This window comes from Dromiciops gliroides, chromosome 2, assembly GCF_019393635.1.
Source record: "Dromiciops gliroides isolate mDroGli1 chromosome 2, mDroGli1.pri, whole genome shotgun sequence".
Taxonomy (NCBI): Eukaryota; Metazoa; Chordata; class Mammalia; order Microbiotheria; family Microbiotheriidae; genus Dromiciops; species Dromiciops gliroides.
In genome coordinates this window covers 249,210,172-249,229,227 of record NC_057862.1, presented here as the reverse complement: position 1 = coordinate 249,229,227, position 19,056 = coordinate 249,210,172, and the positions used below count along the sequence as shown (strand labels likewise).

The 19,056-nt window shown below is 38.4% G+C and overlaps 1 protein-coding gene across 1 annotated transcript in view; it reads left to right on the top strand.

Annotated features, from left to right (window-relative positions):
- The window catches only part of DHRS7 (dehydrogenase/reductase 7), a 28,007-nt gene extending 12,380 nt beyond the window's left edge, over positions 1–15,627 (top strand). Inside the window, exons 3-7 of the mRNA XM_043980181.1 lie at positions 2,180–2,286; positions 3,421–3,660; positions 8,644–8,766; positions 10,159–10,374; positions 15,441–15,627. Coding sequence (XP_043836116.1) covers positions 2,180–2,286; positions 3,421–3,660; positions 8,644–8,766; positions 10,159–10,374; positions 15,441–15,488 — 734 coding nt within the window. The 3' untranslated portion in view covers positions 15,489–15,627. The remainder of the gene's footprint in view (positions 1–2,179; positions 2,287–3,420; positions 3,661–8,643; positions 8,767–10,158; positions 10,375–15,440) is intronic.
- Positions 15,628–19,056: the final 3,429 nt, after the last annotated feature.

Below are 19,056 nucleotides of genomic sequence, written 5' to 3'. Positions count from 1 at the left end.
TTGAAATGTTCCATTTACTGTCTCATAAGGCATAATGATAGAACCTACTCCCCACAGTTTTGGAGACCCTGTGATTGTAAGGTCCTTGCATAGGGCAAATATTATAGGAATTATAGTCTGTGTAAAATATAGAGCAAAAGCCCATGCAACTGAATTAAGAACACCTGACTGATAATTAATTGGCTTTGTTTCAAGTTCTCAAAATTCCTAATATTGTTTTAGGGGATTATGTTTCTAAATTTTCTTATAATGTATAAATTGGTGAACAGTTCTATCAGCTATGGTAGAAAAGCTGTTTCTCTTATAATCTGGAGGTCAATTTTTTGTTTGTTTTTGTGCCAGGCAATTGGAGTTAAGTGACTTGCCCAGGGTCACACAGTTAGTAAGCAGCAAGTGTTGGAGGTCACATTTGAACTCAGGTCCTCCTGACTCCAGAGCCAGTACTCTGTCCATTGTGCCACCTAGCTGCCCCTGGATGTCAAATTAAAAAAAAAATTCTGTTAAAAAGGGGAATCTGAGTTTACCTATGTTTGCTATTTAATCTGTAATTAGAACATCTGTGGAACTGCATGCAAACTAGTTGAGTCACTTTAAAGATGTTCCCATTGTTTAAAGGAATTCTGAGGGCAGTATCCTATGTTTATGCTTACACAGTTACTAGCTGAAACTATATACTGTTATGTGAAACATTTTCTAGTCTGTTCTTGTACAATTTGGAATTATTTACACTTATCCCAACTCTTTTCTTGTTTGTTAGCAAGCATCTTAAAGTAAAATCATTTGTGTAATGTTAACTTTGGGATAAAAAGCATCTACTTAACCTAAGTACAAGCATAGTAAATGTAGGATATGTGACCCTTGAGAAGTAAATTCACTTGCAGTAGTGATTATTGGAACTTGCTATTTAAAGACATTATAAGACTGTTAACTGTTATTATTCTGAGTCTGACTCTAGGTATAATCATCGAGGAATACTACTGAGTCTATGAGACATGGTGCCAGTAACCCTATGGGGTTTTTACATGTGTGCACTACAGGTAGAATTCAGTTCATTTGCTTGATGTGCTCATCTATAGTTGCCTAGTTAATACTGAGGAAGGGTCTTTCTTATTCTTATCTTGTTTTATTCACCACCCTTCTTGGCCACTGTGAAAACCTGAAAACTGGCTTCCTTTCCAATTCTATCAGGCCTTAATATTGAAATAAGCAAAATAGGAAATGGTGATTTTATTAGAAGTTGAAATCACCAAGCATTTAACCTTATATTTAGATTCCTGTTATGCCTCTCAGTCTCTTTTCAGACCATCAGGCTATCTCTTCTGAGAGAAATGTGCATTAAGAATGAAATGTGCATTAAGAGCACATTGTAGGGGGTGGCTAGGTGGCGCAGTGGATAAAGCACCGGCCCTGGATTCAGGAGTACCTGAGTTCAAATCCAGCCTCAGACACTTGACACTTACCAGCTGTGTGACCCTGGGCAAGTCACTTAACCCCCATTGCCCCGCAAAAACAAAACAAAACAAAACCAAAAAAAAACAAGAGAACATTGTAGGGAGGAATGACCCTGACCTTAAGAGACAGCAGGCTGAAAAACACCCATACTTGCATTATGCCCCCTCCCTATTTGCCTTCACTATGTATTACTCTTTTACCTCTCTGGATTGTTTGGCTGTTAACTTTTTCCTTTTAAAAAAATGTTGCTGCATTTTATTTGCATGTAATTCCTAACAAACACCTCCACAGAGTACGTTCTCTGAACAATTAATTGTGACGTTTTGCTAATGCTAAACACAATTATTTTTAGAGCCAGACAGGTAATATATAGAGTCCTTTGGTACTTCTTGAGGGGTTGTCCTATATATGATTTCATCCATCTTCAGACTTTAATAGAATCTGGACTTTGACATGATCCATTCTGTTCCAGCTGTTGGACTTCTGCCCCTAGAAATGGTATAGCCCACTTTTTGCTAATCCAACCAAAATATCTTCCCATGAAAGTGGTTGTTTTAGTGTCCCAAGTTGGACCTATCTGACCCCTATTTTAGAAAATGATAGAAAACTCTACCCAAGTGATATGCATTTTCTTAGGGGTAGGATGGGAGCTTTGTTTAATGCAAATGGGAATGTGACCCAGCAGTGAGCTGGCAGTCATTGTAGGTGTTTCAACCTCTCCATTTAGAAATTAGCAACTTGAAAGAAAAGGACATCCTTGTTCTACCCCTTGACCTGACTGACAGAAGTTCTCATGAAGTGGCAACAAAAACAGTTCTCCAACATTTTGGTCAAGTAAGTTGTGTTTTGACTTAACATTGTTGTTTTAAGTAACTGCAACTGCTATCCACCTCTAGAGAAAAAACTGATATTGTCTGAATATAGACTGAAGCATGGTATTTTTCGCTTTCATTCATTCTTTTTTAAAAAATGTGAGTCTTCTGGTACAAAACAACTAATATGGAAAAATGCCTTATATGTGTCTAATACATATCAGATTGCTTAGTGTTGCAGGGCATAGGGAGGGAAGGGAGGGTGGAAGAGAGAGAATTTGGAGCTTAAAATTTTGTTTTAAAATTTTAAAAAATTGTTTTAATATGTAATTGGGGAAAAGTAAATTATGTATTTGTGTGTGTGTGTGTGTGTGTGTGTGTGTGTGTGTGGAGTGTCAGTAAGTTAGATGTCTGCTTTGGCATATTTCAAAATTCTTTGTTTCTGAAATATGAATGAAAATGTTAACTTTGTACTGCAGAAACTGTGAGTACCACATCATCAGACATAGGAGTAATGGTATATAAAGAAAGAGCAACAGGCAATAATGCATGATAAGGGGCAGAGAGATAGATGGGACACCTTCTAGGAATGGTTTGTAAGCCAGCAAAAATATTTTTTTAACTGTAAGTAGGAATGGGCCTAAGGTATAGAGGTGAGAGCTGAGTCATTCTTGCTCTGGTGTGCTTTTTTTATAGAAGGTATGTTGTAATGAATACAGTATAAATAAATTAAAGGCCCACTGCTCTTAAACTGACAAAGGGTAATCAACAAATGAACTAATTTTCACACAATTGTGTCCAGAGTTGCAGAGGTAGTAAGGGTCAGAAACTGGATTTGAACTCAGGTCTTTTTCATTCCAGATCCAGCTTTGCTGCCTAGTTACTTTTGTAGATGGAGCTTATAGATTGGGGACTGGAATAATGATTTTGCCTCTCTGTTTCTGAGTTATTGAGTGGTTATTATTATTATATGGTTCTGGCTGGAATTGTGATGCATTACCTAAAATTTCAGTATAGTAATCTCTAGTGAAAAATCATTCCAATTAATAATATATTCACTTTGCCTTTATATGTGTGTGTGTGTGTATACATATATATGTACATATATTCAATTTATTTATTCATTATTTTTATTTGTTTGTTTCTTTTACCCTAGATTGACATTCTGATAAACAATGCTGGAAGGAGTCAGCGTTCTTTGTTTAAGGAAACAAACCTGGATGTTTATAAAGAGATAATGGAAATTAACTTTATGGGCACTATCTCCTTAACAAAATGTGTTTTACCTCACATGATTGAAAGGAAGCAAGGGAAGATTGTTACAGTGTCCAGTATATCGGGCCTTATAGGAGTCCCACTTTCCACAGGATACAGCGCTAGCAAACATGCACTTCAGGTAAGTTGGTTTTTACCCATCTTAGGTAAGATTCCATATTCAGAACTGTCCCCAGTGTACTGTGCCCCACCTTTCCTTTCCCTGCTGGCCAGTGGCTCCAAGAAACATTCAGATGGGTGGTTTGGAAAAGATAGTTCTATATCTGTAGTTTGTGTTATTGTAAAAAGTTTAACTGCAAGTGTGACATTTTATAATTAAATGTCGGTATGTGTATATGTATATATGTATATCTATCTCTCTATACATATAAAATAATATTTTTTTAAAAGAAAGTAACAAGTTATTTGCCTATACTGTCACTGGTTTGAGGGTCAGGCAAGTAGTTTTGAGGTGATAATAAGGTTAAATGTCCTTTGAATTCAACAACAATTAAATACCTAAAATGAGCATGGTCCTGGTTAGATACTGGAGATCCAAAGATGAAAAACACCAATCTTTATCCTCAAAGGGCTTCTAGTCAAACATCAGAGATATAATAAATATACAAATAAGTATGCTACAAGATAAAATGTGAAAGGGGAAAAGAGAGCCCTTTATCATGGAAAGGACCCTGGATCTGGATTCACACAATGAAGACAAATCCATGGGCACATCATGTCACTTATCCGGACCTGAATATCTTATCTGGAAAATGAAGGAATTCAAATAGATTATCTTCATTGTTCCTTCCAGCTCTAGATGCTTTGAGCATAAGGAGAGATCCAAACAAAATTCTCTTACAAAACTGAATAAGGAAGGTCCATCAGTTTATCAGGTTAATCAATACAAATTGTAATCATTTTACAATATGCCAAACAATATGATCCCTACCCTCAAGGACTTTACATTTTATATAGGCAAATAGCACATAGGAAGGAAAGAGATAAGCACTTAGGAAGCATCTTCTATGTGCTCAGCACTATGCTAGGTACTTTACAAATATTATTCCATATATCCTCACCACAACTTTGAGAGGTGGATACTATTATTATCCCATTTTACAGATGAGAAAACTGAAGCAGAGAGTAGTTAAGTGACATGCCCAGGGTCACACAGCTAGGAAGTGTCTTGAGGCTAGATCTTAACTTGAGTCTGCTCTAGTAATGCCCTAACCTCTGGGCATTCAAGTAGATGATCTCTAATGCCCCCTTTCAACTTTGATCCTAAGGAGAGATCCAGACAACATTCTCCAACCAAAATTGAATAGGGAAGATCACTCAGTCAATCAATAAGACTATATTAATTATCTTCTGTCTGCCAAAACCAAATGGTTGCCGCCCTCAGAGATCTTCTAGTCTACCATGACACATGCATTTCAATATATGTACAAAATAAATACAAGGCAATTTCGGGGTGGTGAAGAAGCACTAGTCACTTGAAAGATCAGGAAAGTCTTCATTGTAGCATATTATACTTGAGTTGGGTTTTGAAAAAATAAAAAAGGAATTCTAAGAGGTCAAGGTAAGGCATCAGTGCTTTTTTTTTTTTTTTAGTATTGAAAACAGTCTTGTAATTTTATTCTTCAGACCAAAATGAAAAAGAAAAATTGCAAGCATTTTTTTCCCCTAAGGTGAGATACTTTCTCATACTAGAGATAATACCATGGGGAAAATGGCTTCAGGTGTTTTAATGATATGATTTTCTCTCACTCATGCATTTCTTTATGAGTCAGGTCTCTGCAAAGGTGGGAGATAAAATGCACTCCAAGAGGAAATGATTTCTTGAGAACACTACCCAGACAATGTGTAGCACTGTCTGAGGCTATAGCCCATCCCATCTTTGTACTGCCCAAGGGCAAACAAACAAGAACTGGGGAGCATTTATAGTTACATAACAATTTGGTCACAAAAGGTAATGTAGTCAGGATGACTTTGTAATTTCCATAGTTGTGAAGATCTCACCACAGGTAGGATGGATGACAACTGTATCATCAATCAACTGCTTGGTGAGGCCACATTTCATTGCAGCTGCAAAGTCCTGGGTAACTTCCTGGGATCCCAGAACATAAAGTTGGGAGAGACCATCTTGTTTAACCCCTTTTACTGATGAACAAGGAGAAAGCACTTCAAATATATTCTTGCCCTGGGTTCATACTGGGTTCAGGAGTACCATCAGAACAGGGTGCCATCTTGCCAAGGATTGCAAATAGGCATGTTACTCATTTGTAGAGACAATGACTATGAAAGTGAACACCCAATTTTCCCCTTCCCACTCCCTCCTCTGAAGAGGAGAAACAGTAAACAACCACCCTGGAGGTCATTTAAATGGTAGGGCTTCTTAAAAAAGTTGTTAACAGTTTGAAAAAGTTGTAGCTACTCCTTTTACTACAGAGGTTCAACTTTTGTGACAATTGACAGGGGATCACTGCAAGATGGGGGAAATTATGTGGCAAGGAAAAAGGTCTTGCATTTTCTTCCTCAAAATTGATTGAAGGGGGGAAAAAATTGATTGAAGGGGTAAGGAAATTAACTTAGGGTCATTGATCTTGAGCAGGCCAGGACCTTAAAGGTCATCTGGCATGATCATGTCATTTTATGGGCAAGAAAAATTGAGACCCAGAGAGTGATTTGCTAAAGGTCCCCAGATGACAGGTGAGTATTCCTGTATTCATACTTCAAATCCAGCTTTCATTGTACTACACTGTACTGTCTTTAAGGAGATGTTAGAGAGAATACCATCAGAGTACACATATCAGTACTACTCCTGTAAAGAAGTTTTGCTATTTATTTATGGTGTTCTCCTTCAAATGCCCCAACCAAGCCCTTTGCCCTGTTGACCACCTTGCAGTCTCAGCGGGCTAACTGAAGGACTTGGTCACAAGTTGTTGAGCTATAAATATATTACAGAGAATGAGACAGATATATCTTTTGTCCTATCCACTGGTGCTGCAGGGGTTATCTGTCGTCTCTGTGATGTTCTGAATGTTCATGATGAAGCATTTCATAATAGATGATAGGGTTGGGGGTAGGGCTGGGAAGGGCAGCACAGAAAAGAGAAGATTCTCTGCTCAGTCCACACAGTTTTGCAACCAAATAGCATTACCTTTAGGTCTAGTTGGCTTTCCATGGAATTTATAAAATGAACTAAGCAGACGATTATTTTTTTTAAAATGGGTGATCAACTTAACAAAAAACCTGGATAAAACATTTGATAGAGCTAAATATTCACTAGTAATTAAGAAGGGAAGTAGAGGAGAGTCACCTCTACCACATTGTTGGTTTCTGTTGAGCAATATTTCCTTTTCTTATTTCTTTACACACAGTAGATACAACAGTACCATACTTTAAGAAAACAGGAGACCAACATTTTTATTACTGTTCTATGTGGCCATTAAAATTCACTGCAAGGGGGCAGCTAGGTGGCTCAATGGATAGAGCACTGGCCCTGGAGTCAGGAGTACCTGAGTTCAAATCCGGCCTCAGACACTTAACACTTACTAGCTGTGTGACCCTGGACAAGTCACTTAACCCCAATTGCCTCACTAAAAAAAAAAAAGATTAAAAAAAAATTCACTGCAAGTCTTCCTTGTATCATGGTGGGTTCATGAGATATTTTCTGACTGAATGAGTGAATAACACATGCGCACACATGAGTCTCAGAGGAACATTGACAAGCTATAGTGTGTCCAAAGAAGGGTGACCAACATCACAAGGGGATTTAAGGTCATATAAGAATAATCTGAAAGAATTAGAGATGTTTATCTTGGAGAAGAGACAAACTAGAGGAAGACATGATCGTTGTCTTTTCTGCTCTTTCAGTGACCTTACTGTTGCACAAGTTTAATGATCATTTCTGTGAAGGAGAGTCCAAGCTATCTGACACTAGTTTCATAGCATGAATTATCTATTGGACATTTTGAACTGGAACATATCAAACTCCCATAAAATTTGGGTACTGATTCGCATCAAGCCCTCTTCCAATATTCCCTACTTCTGTTGAGGGTACCACCATCCTTCCATTCTCCCAGGCTTGCAAACTTGGCATTATCCTTAACAATTCATTACCACTAAGCCAACATATTCAAACCATTCTCCACTGCCACCAAAATTAGTTTCCTAAAGCATGGGTCTGACCATGTCACTCTCCTCAGTAAATCCCAGTGGCTCCTTATTACCTCTATAATCAAATAAAAATGCTTCTGATGAAGATTTAAAGCACCATTTTCTACATAAGGCCTTTCCTGAGTCCCTTCCCCCCAACCATTAATTTCCCCCCCTACTCTGCACCCTGCCTTATCTTGCATCTGTTTTGCATATACCTGTATATGTAGGTATTGTTTCCTCCAGCTATTATTGATTGTTTATGCCTTTAGATTGGCCAGTGTGTCATTTTTGTGTTTGTATTCCCATTGTCTAGCACAGTAGGTACTATTCATTATTATGTGTGATTATTAAGTGCTTAATAAGTACTTATTGATTGATTCAGTTATTTGAAAGATTTATTTGAAAGAGAATTAGATGGGGCAGCTAGGTGGCACAGTGGATAGAGCACTGGCCCTGGATTCAGGAGGACCTGAGTTCAAATCCGGCCTCAGGACACTTAACAATTACTAGCTGTGTGACCCTGAGCAAGTCACTTAACCCCAATTGCCTCACCAAAATAAAAAGAAAGAAAGAGCATTAGACTTACTCTGCTTATCTCCAGGAAGCAGTACTAGGACCAATGGACAGAATTTATAGGGAAGCAGGACTTCTTAAATGTTAGAGCTGTCTGAAATGGAATGGGCAATCTCTTGAGAGTCATGGGCTACTTATCCCTGGAAGTGCCCATTCTGAGGCTGACGCCCTCCCTCTTAGGAATGTTGTTAAAGGAATTCCTGCATTTGTTCACAGGAAAAAGCCCTGTGCTACTTTTAAAAGATGAGACTTTATTACATATCATTGTCTAAAGAACAGATTATGGTAAACAAATTATGATGGAATCAGGATTCATAAATGAATAAAGAAAGCTAGTTCTTAAATCCATGTTTAATAACAAACATCTTTTTTTGGGGGGGTATATTAGGGGTTTTTTAATAGCCTCCGAACCGAACTTGCAGTATATCCAGAGATATCAGTTTTGAATATTTGTCCTGGACCTGTACAGTCACACATTTTAGAAAATGCCTTTACCGAAGAAGTCTCAAAGGTAAGAATTTTTGCATTTGGAAAAATACAGATTATAGGTATCATTGTTACCTTAACATATGTAGACTAGAAGTTTTAATAGATTAGATGTACTTTATTGAATATTCCATGACTTCAACCCAGTATTGTAAATAATAATTGGAATTAGAGGTGCCACTTCCCACATGTAGCCTTTTAGTTGCTTTTGGCTCATCTCTTTATCTCATACCAAGTGCTACACAATCAAGAGGTATAATCTATCTCCTCATAAATGAATAGAAATGAAAACTAATCAATCAATTAGGTCTGGTTTCAATTTGTAAACTACACCAAAGAAAACTCTTTTTCTCTGAACTTTTTTCTTGCTTTCTCAACCCCCCCCCCCCCCATCTAAGGCAGCCTATATTCAGGCCAATGTACAATTTATGGTGAGATGAAGTACAAGTTTCTTAATTTATGAAAATTTAACTTATGGGTATCTAAGAAAAGTGTTTGAGGTAAACATCTTTTAAGTTGCAAGAAATTTTTTCAACTTGTTTGGGTTAAGCTAGTGTTTCCCCAGAAATCAATTTTAATCATTCCTAAATATTAGCTAATTTTAATGTTCTGTTGAAGGTGTGGCGAGTAAATCTAATGTGTGGTTGCCTTGTTTCTACCCCCAGTGTTGGGGGAGAACTAGCTAAGGTTTACTTATAAGCTAGAAAACGTCAGCAACAGTTTTTCACATTAAGCATTTATTACAATATATTAGAGGTTAGTAGAAAACACGTGAAGTTCAGAAAATTGAGAAAGAAAACCTTTCTCTAACCTAGGGTTCACAATGGACTCCTTCTTCTCCTTCCCTCAGCCACCAACCCGAGGTTCTGGAATGAAAGAGGGCAGAACCAGGGAGCCTCTACGGCTGACCTCCCTTCCTACCTCCTGTCTCCCACCCCGGGAAGGGGTCATCCTTCAAGCTGATTAGTTGAGGGTGGTCTCATGTTGATGTTGTAGTTCACAGCCTCTGAGAACAACACCCAACTCAGGGCCAGCCAGGTGTGGTCTCCATTTAATCAACCTTAAGTAGGTTCTCAGTCAGTTTTTCTGTCAGTCTCACCCAATTCAATCAATTCCAAATCAATCTTCAGGTGGGGCCCCTGGGCATCTGCCAAATCCCATTATTTTCTCACAAAGGTGAGCATGTAAAATCTACATTTAAATGTATTTCTGTTGGAGAAGCATTATTTTTTTGGAGATCTTTCTATTGAATTCTTACCATTTCTGGTTTGCCCTGTGACAGGTCTTTCTTCCCAGGCCAGACAAATTGATTAAATATGATTGAGAAAATTAATAGCCTGTGTTTGATATATAGAACCTAATAAATCTCCAATCTTGGAGGACTTTACAGCATCAGAATTTTTTTTCAATTTTTCAGAAATTGGAGAACCTAAGAGATCAGTCATTTAAGATGGCAACCAGTCGCTGTGTTAAGTTGATGCTGGTCTGCATGGCCAATGATCTAAAAGAAGTCTGGATTAGTAACCAACCATATTTGTCAGCTTGCTATATCTGGCAGTATGCCCCAACCTGGGCCTGGTGGATATCAAACAAGATAGGACCAAGAAGAATTGAAAATTTTCAGAATGGACTGGTATGGTCTTATGTATTTTTTTTCTGTAGCTTTGTAAAAGAATACAAAGAATTTGTTAGTTATCAAGTTTTATTATTTTCATATCTGTCTGTCTATCTGTCCATCTGCCTGTCTGTCTCCTGAGTTCAAGTGCTGAGTCTGACACATGCTTACTTGTTGACCTGAACAAGTAATTTAACCTCTCAGTGCCTTGGGCCATTCTCTAAGACTAGATAAACTGGTAGAACAAATTTCCTTTTTGGGAATTCCTATTGGTAATAGTTTATGCTCATAAATGCATACACATGTATATGTGTGTGCACTCTATATACTTAGATATCTATGCATACATATATGGTTTTTAAAAAATCAACACGGGGCAGCTAGGTGGTACAGTGGATAGAGCACCGGCCCTGGATTCAGGAGGACCTGAGTTCAAATTTGGCCCTCAGACACTTAACACTTACTAGCTGTATGACCTTGGGCAAGTCACTTAACCCTCATTGCCTCACCAAAAAAAAAAAAAAATCAACACATTGGTTTCATGGTCATTTCCTGCCTACTATTAATTAGTTCCTTTAATGAACAAGTGAAAACATTTGTTAAGTGCCAAGTACTCTGTGCCAAGTGCTAAGGCCATTCTAGCAGGGGGAGGACCACAGACATAGGGGAGTGATAATTAGGAAAGGGCTTTCTTAACTGGAAAATCACAGGGAAAGTATAGAGCTAGTGGTCATTCAATTGACACACTCTTTCCAGAAGCAATGGCAGTGTTGATTTGCTCTCTGTGCCCAGAAGTGGAGGTGAAAATGCAGGGGACAGTTGGTGGTAGGGTGCAGCCAGAAGGTACCCAGAGTAAAGCACAGCCATGGGTCTGGACCAGTGCAATATAGTGACCTCTCACCAATCAGGATAGCAGAGTCTTAGGGCAAGAATTCCAGTAGGAACAGCAGTATTATCAGGGCAGCACAGCAGAAAGATGGGTAGGCAGTATGATATTATGAGAGTCATTCCTTTGGTTGCAAACATGCTTTATAATAATCAATTAGCTGACTGATTGGGTCTAGTTAGAATACATTCTGATATTTCTGTAAATCATTATTGTTTAGGTAACCCGATGCAGGGTGTTCCCGGATAACATGCTATAGGTAGTAAAGTATTATCTTTACATCCTTTTCTTTTGACTCATTTCAAATTACTGGTCCTGTACACTATGCCCTTTTTTACAAAGTGGAGCAAATTCCTTAAACTAATCCCCTTTCTGTGTACTGTAGTCCTAGTTGTGCAACAGTGATGCACTTATTGTCCAAATTGACCTCTCTAGTTTTATAATGTGTAAAGTGAGAGGGACGATCTCTAAGCTCTCTTCCATCTATAAGGTTCAACATTTGATTTTATGATATGAAAATTGGGAAGAGGAGGAGGAGAAATTACTCAATTTAATCACTACTCTTCTCTACTACCTACTCTCCTGTCCCCTCCTCTAGTAAATTTGCAAACCAATCAGTCTGGGTTAAATTCTTAACTGTGGCACTTAGAAATTGTGTGTACTTACTAAGCATGTAGGCCCCCCTCATTACACATAAGCTAGAAGAATTGTAGTACCCTTAACATTATGTAAAAGTTCAAAAAAGCACTGGCTTTGGGAGGAGAGGGGAGGGATAATGAGTTTTGTTTTAGAAACTTGGAGTTTGAGTTGCCTACCTCTAAGAATTAAGTGAAGATGAATTTGGGAGAGCAGTCAAAAACAGAAGCAGGGATGTCATTAAAACATCCTAAAGACCCCACTAGACAAAAAGAACTAAGTGAAGTGGTTTTTAAAAGTTTGGCATGAAGGAATAATATGGTACTGATAGAGAATTACATTTTCTGTTAGTTGAATCTTTCTCTTTATGCCTCAGGCAGGGCATCTTTTTGCTTTAATGACCATTTTATCCTTCAAAAAGCAGAGAAACTTGCAAAGAGAGCTCCTACTCTTCATCTGATTCTCACCAACAAGGAGGAACTGGAAGTACCCATTCCATATTAGCATTTGTGATAAAGAAAGGAGAGCTGGGCACAGTCTGATAATATGCACCCTAGATTTGAGGAGGAAAGATTTCAAGGATTCTGAGGAATGTAGTGTCCTGTGACCTAAAATTCCACAGTCACTAGAATGCTGGACCTAGAGTCAGGAAGAACTGAGTTTAAATCCAGTCTCAGATATTTACTGGCTTTGTGACCCTGAGCAAGTCATTTAATCCTGTTTGCCTCAGTTTCCTCATCTGTAAAATGAGCTGGAGAAGGAAATGCAAACCACTCCAGTGTTTCTGCCAAGAAAACCCCAAATGGAGTCATGAAGAGTCAGACGGACTAAAAATGACTGAACAACAACATTAGCTATTGTCACAGAGGAAGTAGGGACAGGAGCAGGTAGGAGCCTTTATTCTGAAGATATAAAGAGAAACAATTCTGAGGAGGAGGAGGAAACTGGGAAGTTGTCTAAAGCAGCTTTTGTACAGAAAAACAAACGCATCAGCCAACTGATCTTTTTAAAAGATAGATACAAAAAATGGAAGAAAGGTCAGATGATGTAAGATGAACAAAAAACATGACACTTTCTTTAAAAGTAGTCTTGGAAGTAGAAAAAAAATTCTGAAGGAGCTGATGCTGATGAGAAAAGGGCCTAGGACACAATAAGAGCGGGGCAGAGGGGAGTTAGGAGAGTGGGAATAAAGATTGTTTTTAACTATATTGGAGGAAGGAGGGTGACCAAAGAAGGGCTAACACTACTCCTTGGAGGATGGGAAAGTGGGAGCAAATGAAAGAAGCCATTGTTGTTCAACTGTCCTTTGCTTCTGGTTCGTCTGCCAGTGATCTTGGGTCTGGAAAAAGACAGCAAAATGTTCCTAAGGAGATGAAACCCAAGAGAAATGGGGGGATGGGCAAAGAGCACCTGGCCTGCTCTCAGTGAGTCTAAGATACCAAGTCCAGAGGAACTACTTCCTAGAGTACTGAAAGAGCAGACAGATATGATTGCTGAGCCTTGAATATATATATATATATATATATTTATATTGTGGGGGGGGCGGGGCATTGGGGGGTTAAGTGACTTGCCCAAGGTCACACAGCTAGTAAGTGTCTGAGGCTGGATTTGAACTCAAGTACTCCTGAATCCAGGGCCGGTGCTTTATCCACTGTGCTACCTAGCTGCCCTTGAATATATTTATTAAGCAATAATTTATTTTATATTTATTATTAAGCATCTCTATATTATACTACATTAATAATAATATAGAAGTAGATTATATAAAATATATGATTATAAATACAATACATAAATATACATAAATTATAATCTAAAAATGATCTCTATCAGCAATATATTAAGTCACTAATAATGGGTATAAATAATTAATGATCTGTTTATTGATGCATATGCATAAATGCACATTATATATTCACCACACATACTCTTTTACAATATGTGTGAATGTATTCACACAATTCACATACATGGCTATATATTTGTCATTCTATGTGTGTGGATACATTTGTATACATGTATGTGGTCCATGTGTATACACATATATCTATATTCACATACATGTATATGTGACAAGTCCAAAAAATGAACACACAAACACACATGTGATAAACACAAAATAGAATGGTAGCTTATAGAAGGGAAACAGTAGTAACTTGGGAGGTTGGGGGGGGGTGTAGAAAGGCCGGAAGGTAGTGCTTGGGTTGCATCTCGAATAAAGTACAAGATTCCAAGAGGCAGATGTGAGGAGGGAATGCATTCCAGGGGATAAGTCCACACAAAGTCACTGAACAGTAAGATTGTATGGTCAGACTGTAAGTTGTGAGAAGGGGAGTAATCTGTGATAAGGCTAGAAAGTGAGGTTAGGACCAGGGTGTAAAGGCCAAACAGATGCATTTGGCTCCAGAAGCAATAGTTATTCAGTCATGTCTGACTCTTTGTGACCCCCATTTAGGGTTTTCATACCAAAAAGAAACCAGAGTGGTTTGCCATTTCCTTCTCAAGCTCATTTTACACATGAGGAAACTGAGACAAATGAGGTTAAGTAACTTGCCTAGGGTCACATGACTACTAAATGTTTGAGGCGGATTTGAACTCCTGAAGTTGTCTTCCTGACTCCAGGCCCAGTACTGTGTGCCACCTAGCTGCCCTCAAGCAATAGATAATCACTGCACTTTATTAACTTAGGAGAGTGACATGATCAGACCTGCACTTAGGGAAGATCACTTTGGTAGCTGTGTGGAAGATAATCAGGAAAGACTTGAAGCAGGAGATAAATTAGGAGCTGTTGCTAAGTCCAGTCAAGAGGTAGGTGGGTTGTGAACTAAGGTTGTGGCTGTGTGAGTAATATGAAGGGGAAGAATGTGAGAAAATGTTATAGACCTAGAAATGGGAAGATTTAGATAGTGAATGGATATGTGGACTTGGTGCCAATAAATTGAAGATATGCCATATTTGCAAGTCTGGGAGACTGGATGGACTATGGTATTGGTATCCACAATAGAAAGAAAAAAAGATTGTAAAAGGGGTGAGTTTGGGGATTACAGGGATATTGAGTAAACAAAGGAGATTTTGAAATAGTGGGCATTCCCATAGAGAGGAGAATAGAGTCATGAAAACCCAGAGAGGAGAGCATCCTCAGCAGTATAAAAAGCTTCAGAGGTCAAGAAGAATGGAGGACATAGAGAAGACAATCAGATTGGCCATTAGAAATCATTGGTTAGGGGGCGGCTAGGTGGCGCAGTGGATAAAGCACCAGCCCTGGATTCAGGAGACCTCAGACACTTGATGCTTACTAGCTGTGTGACCCTGGGCAAGTCACTTAACCCCATTGCCCTGCCAAAAAAAACCAAAACAAAACAAAACACACACACACACACAAAGAAATCATTGGTTATTTTATTTCTCTTCCAAACAGTGACAGCAATAAAGAGGAAGAGTTTGGCCCTAAGCATAACACAAAAATTGTAGGATTGACCCCAAAATGTCTCCATCGTTGACAGAAGTGAGAAAAATGTGGAATGATTACTTTTGATTAATGCAACTATCTCTGTTATTACAGGATGCCGATGTCTCTTATTTCAGATCACCGAAGAAAAAATCAAACTGAAAGTATACCAGCATTTTTCTTTCCACTGTAATTGAAGAGATAGAAAACTGAAATGCTTTAAGAGTAGTTTATATTTCTTTAACTTGATTCATAAACAAATGTTTATCATAAAATACTGCAATAAAGATCTTAAACATTATGTTTCATGTTATTGAGTTAAAAAAAAAAAACAACCCAGACACTTTTATGCTGGAAACAAAGTGTATGACCATCAATTGGGAAATAGCTAAACAAAATTGTGATACATGAATGTCATGGAATATATTATACTGCAAGAACATACTGATAGACAGAGAGGCAAGAAATAACATAAATAATAATTACAACAATGAAAACAGAAAAAACAAATCCAAAGTAGTCAAACCAGAGTGTTGCAAAAGTATAAACAAAGAGCTTAGCCCCAAAGGAGATAGGAGAAGACATCTTCCTCTGCTCCTTTGCAGAGATAGGGAAGAAGTGGATCCGTGTGTGTGACATTTCATATGATGTAGATTTTGTTGGTGTGTTCATTGGTTTTTAATTTATTTTCTCTTTTAAAAAATTCTTTTTAGAAAGGGTGGCTTTCTGGGATGGGGTAGGGAAAAGAAGATAGAGAGGAAGTGATGGAAAAAACAAAAGAAATTAATAAAAATCTATTATTAAAAAACAGAGCTACAAATATTCCAGTATGTGCACTTAAAATTGAGGTTGGAAGAAAGTGAATTGATTGCCTATGTTGATTCATTCAGCATACACATGGTCTGGCCAAAATTTTGTCCACTGTTGTGAGAGATATAAAAATATATAAAATATGCACCCTAACCTCAAGGGGCTTATGTTTAGTAAACTAGACAGATACACACCTAACTATAATATGGGTAGAACATGGCATATGCTTTTAAACTGAATTAGGGGTATGGATAGAATGCCAGGCCTGGAGTCAAGAAGACATTTTTCATAGTTCATATCTAGCCTCAAACACTTACTAGCCATCGCTTAACCCTGCTTGCATCCATTTCATCATGTAAGATGTGCTGGAGAAGACACAGTTGAAAGCCCAGGGACCCAGGGCCATGGCCTCCAGTTTCCTTATTGTAAAATACGGGGGTTGGACTAGATTTATTAGAGAATTAACATTTATTTAGTACTTTACTATGTGCCAGGCATTGTGCTAAGCACTTTACAAATATCTCATTTTTATCCTTGCAACAACCCTGGTAGGTAGGTGCCAGTATTATCCCCATTTTATAGATGAGGAAACTGAGATGGATAGAGAGGTTAAGTGACTTGCCTAGGGTCACACAACTAGTAAGTGTCAGGCTGGATTTGATCCCAGATGTTCTTGATTCCAGGTCAGTGCTATTGTAGTCAACACACAACTCTACCTAGCTGCATAGGCTAGAATATTCAGAACAATACAAGAAAAACCCAATTATTGGATGGTCTGGTGCATATGGTAACTATAATAGGAATTCAGGAAAAGAGTCAAGAGATGACAAGTGGGGTAGTTGACTTCATGAAGAAGTATGATTTGCACTTTGAAGGATAAGTAAAACTTACACAGAAGAAGAAAAGGCATTTTAGGCTTGGGGTAACAAGAATAATGTGGTGTTTTTTTCCTCCTTTAAAATAATATATTATGAACCTGACAAACAGGAAACATTTCTTTATTGCAAAGGAGAACAGAAAAAAACCGGCTATATATGAAACTGAATATTAGGCACATCCTGGTTTTTTTTTAATTATTATATTTAAAAACTATACTTAAGAAGGTAGCATCTTGCCTTGCTTGCTTGCATCCCCTACAAACCCTTCTACCTCTTGGTATGTTTTAAAAAATGCATCATTAAGGCTATTTTCTTTCTTTTTTGGAGGAAAGAGGAGCTTCATTATCATTATCATTCAATCCCTACCCCAAATCTCCTTTCCCTTTCTTCCCTCAAAAGAAATGAAAGCCCTTCCTCATGATAAAGAGTGTATAAACAAGGAATCAAATTCTCAGACTGGTTGTATTTGAAATATGTCATTCTTTATGTACAGTGAGTCAATTCTTTGCTAAGAAGTGGGAAGCATGCATCACAATCTGTATTCATAAACCACAGTTCTTTTTTTCTGGATGTTGAGAATATTTTCTATTCTTTGAAGTTCTATTCCTTGAAGTTGTTTTGGGTATTGCACTGCTGAGAAGAGCCAAGTCTATCACAGTTGTCATCACAAAAAGTTGCTGTTACTTTGTACAATGTTCTCCTGGTTCTGCTCCTCTCAGTTAGCATCAGTTCATGAAGTCCTTCCAGGTTTCTCTGAAATTCTCCTGCTCATCTTTTCTTACAGCACAGAAAATTTGACCTCCAAATAAAAAACTCAAGAGAAGTATAAAGAGGTAAACAAGGTGGAGGGAGGAAGGAAGGGGGGGGGCGTTCAATGAGGTTAAACTGTTTACATCCCTATGAGGGAGGATACTTTTAACTCTTGGGATTCTATCTCTATTAAGGTTTTGTTAAATTAACTTTTGTAATGGGGGAAATGGGGTACGGGTTGGTTAGGGGTAGGGGTTCTTAGGAATTCCTCTTTAAAGAATTACACCCTCTTGCACACCAAAGTAGTTAAAATAAGATGGTAGTTTATTTAGGGCAAAGGAAGGGAAGGGTGGGGGAAGGGAAAACGATGAAAGAAATCCTTGCACTTCTCATGGGGAGATAGGCACAAAACACGTGGCTCAGCAGTACCAATCTCCTCGAGCAGGAGACCCGCAGGTACTTTTATAGGGGGCTGAAGGGGGGTGGACCATCTACCTGTGGAAAGTTCCTTTAGTGAGGGAGGACCATCCCCACTGGTAGGGACTGGAGGAATTGGGTGAGGGATGGCTAAGGATCTCTCTTCAGAACACAAAGGCCACAGCCACACCCAAATTTATCTCCCCTGGGGTAAAGGGAGACCAGAGTGAGGGGTGGAGATCCCAAAGCTAGCTCAGTCTGATTTGGTTCCGCTTATCTCTAGGCATATCTGTCCTCTGGTTTAGTTTCTCTAGAGTAGATTCCTTGAGTGCCCCAGAGAACTTCTGGGGTGTTCTGCACCCCATGACACTTTGATGTGATGATACAAAGAAACTTAAGGGGCAGAATAAAATGAGACTAGGGGGAGGAGAGGAAGGGGAGGTGGAATGGAGTTAATTACATCATATGAAGAGGCACAAAAAGAACCCATTACAATAGAGGGAAAGAAGGGAGGGTAAGCATTATTTCAACTTTACTCTCATCAGATTTGACTCTGGAGGGAATAACATATACTTTCATTTGTTGAAGAAACTTAGCTTACTCTTTAAGGAAGCAAAAAGGGAAGGGGGAAAGGATGGTATTGATAGAAAGGAGGGCAGAAGCAGGGGAAAACAAGGAAAGAAAAGGAAAGAAGGCTGATTAAAAGGAGGGCAGATTGAGGGAGGCAGAGGTCAGAAGCAAAAACACTGGTCAGGAGGAATAGGGTAAAAGAAGGGAAAAAAGTACAAAGTGGAAAAGAGGATGGAGGGAAATAACCGTAATCTAAGATGTGAATGGGAATGGGATGAACTCTCCCATAAAACAGAAGTGAATAG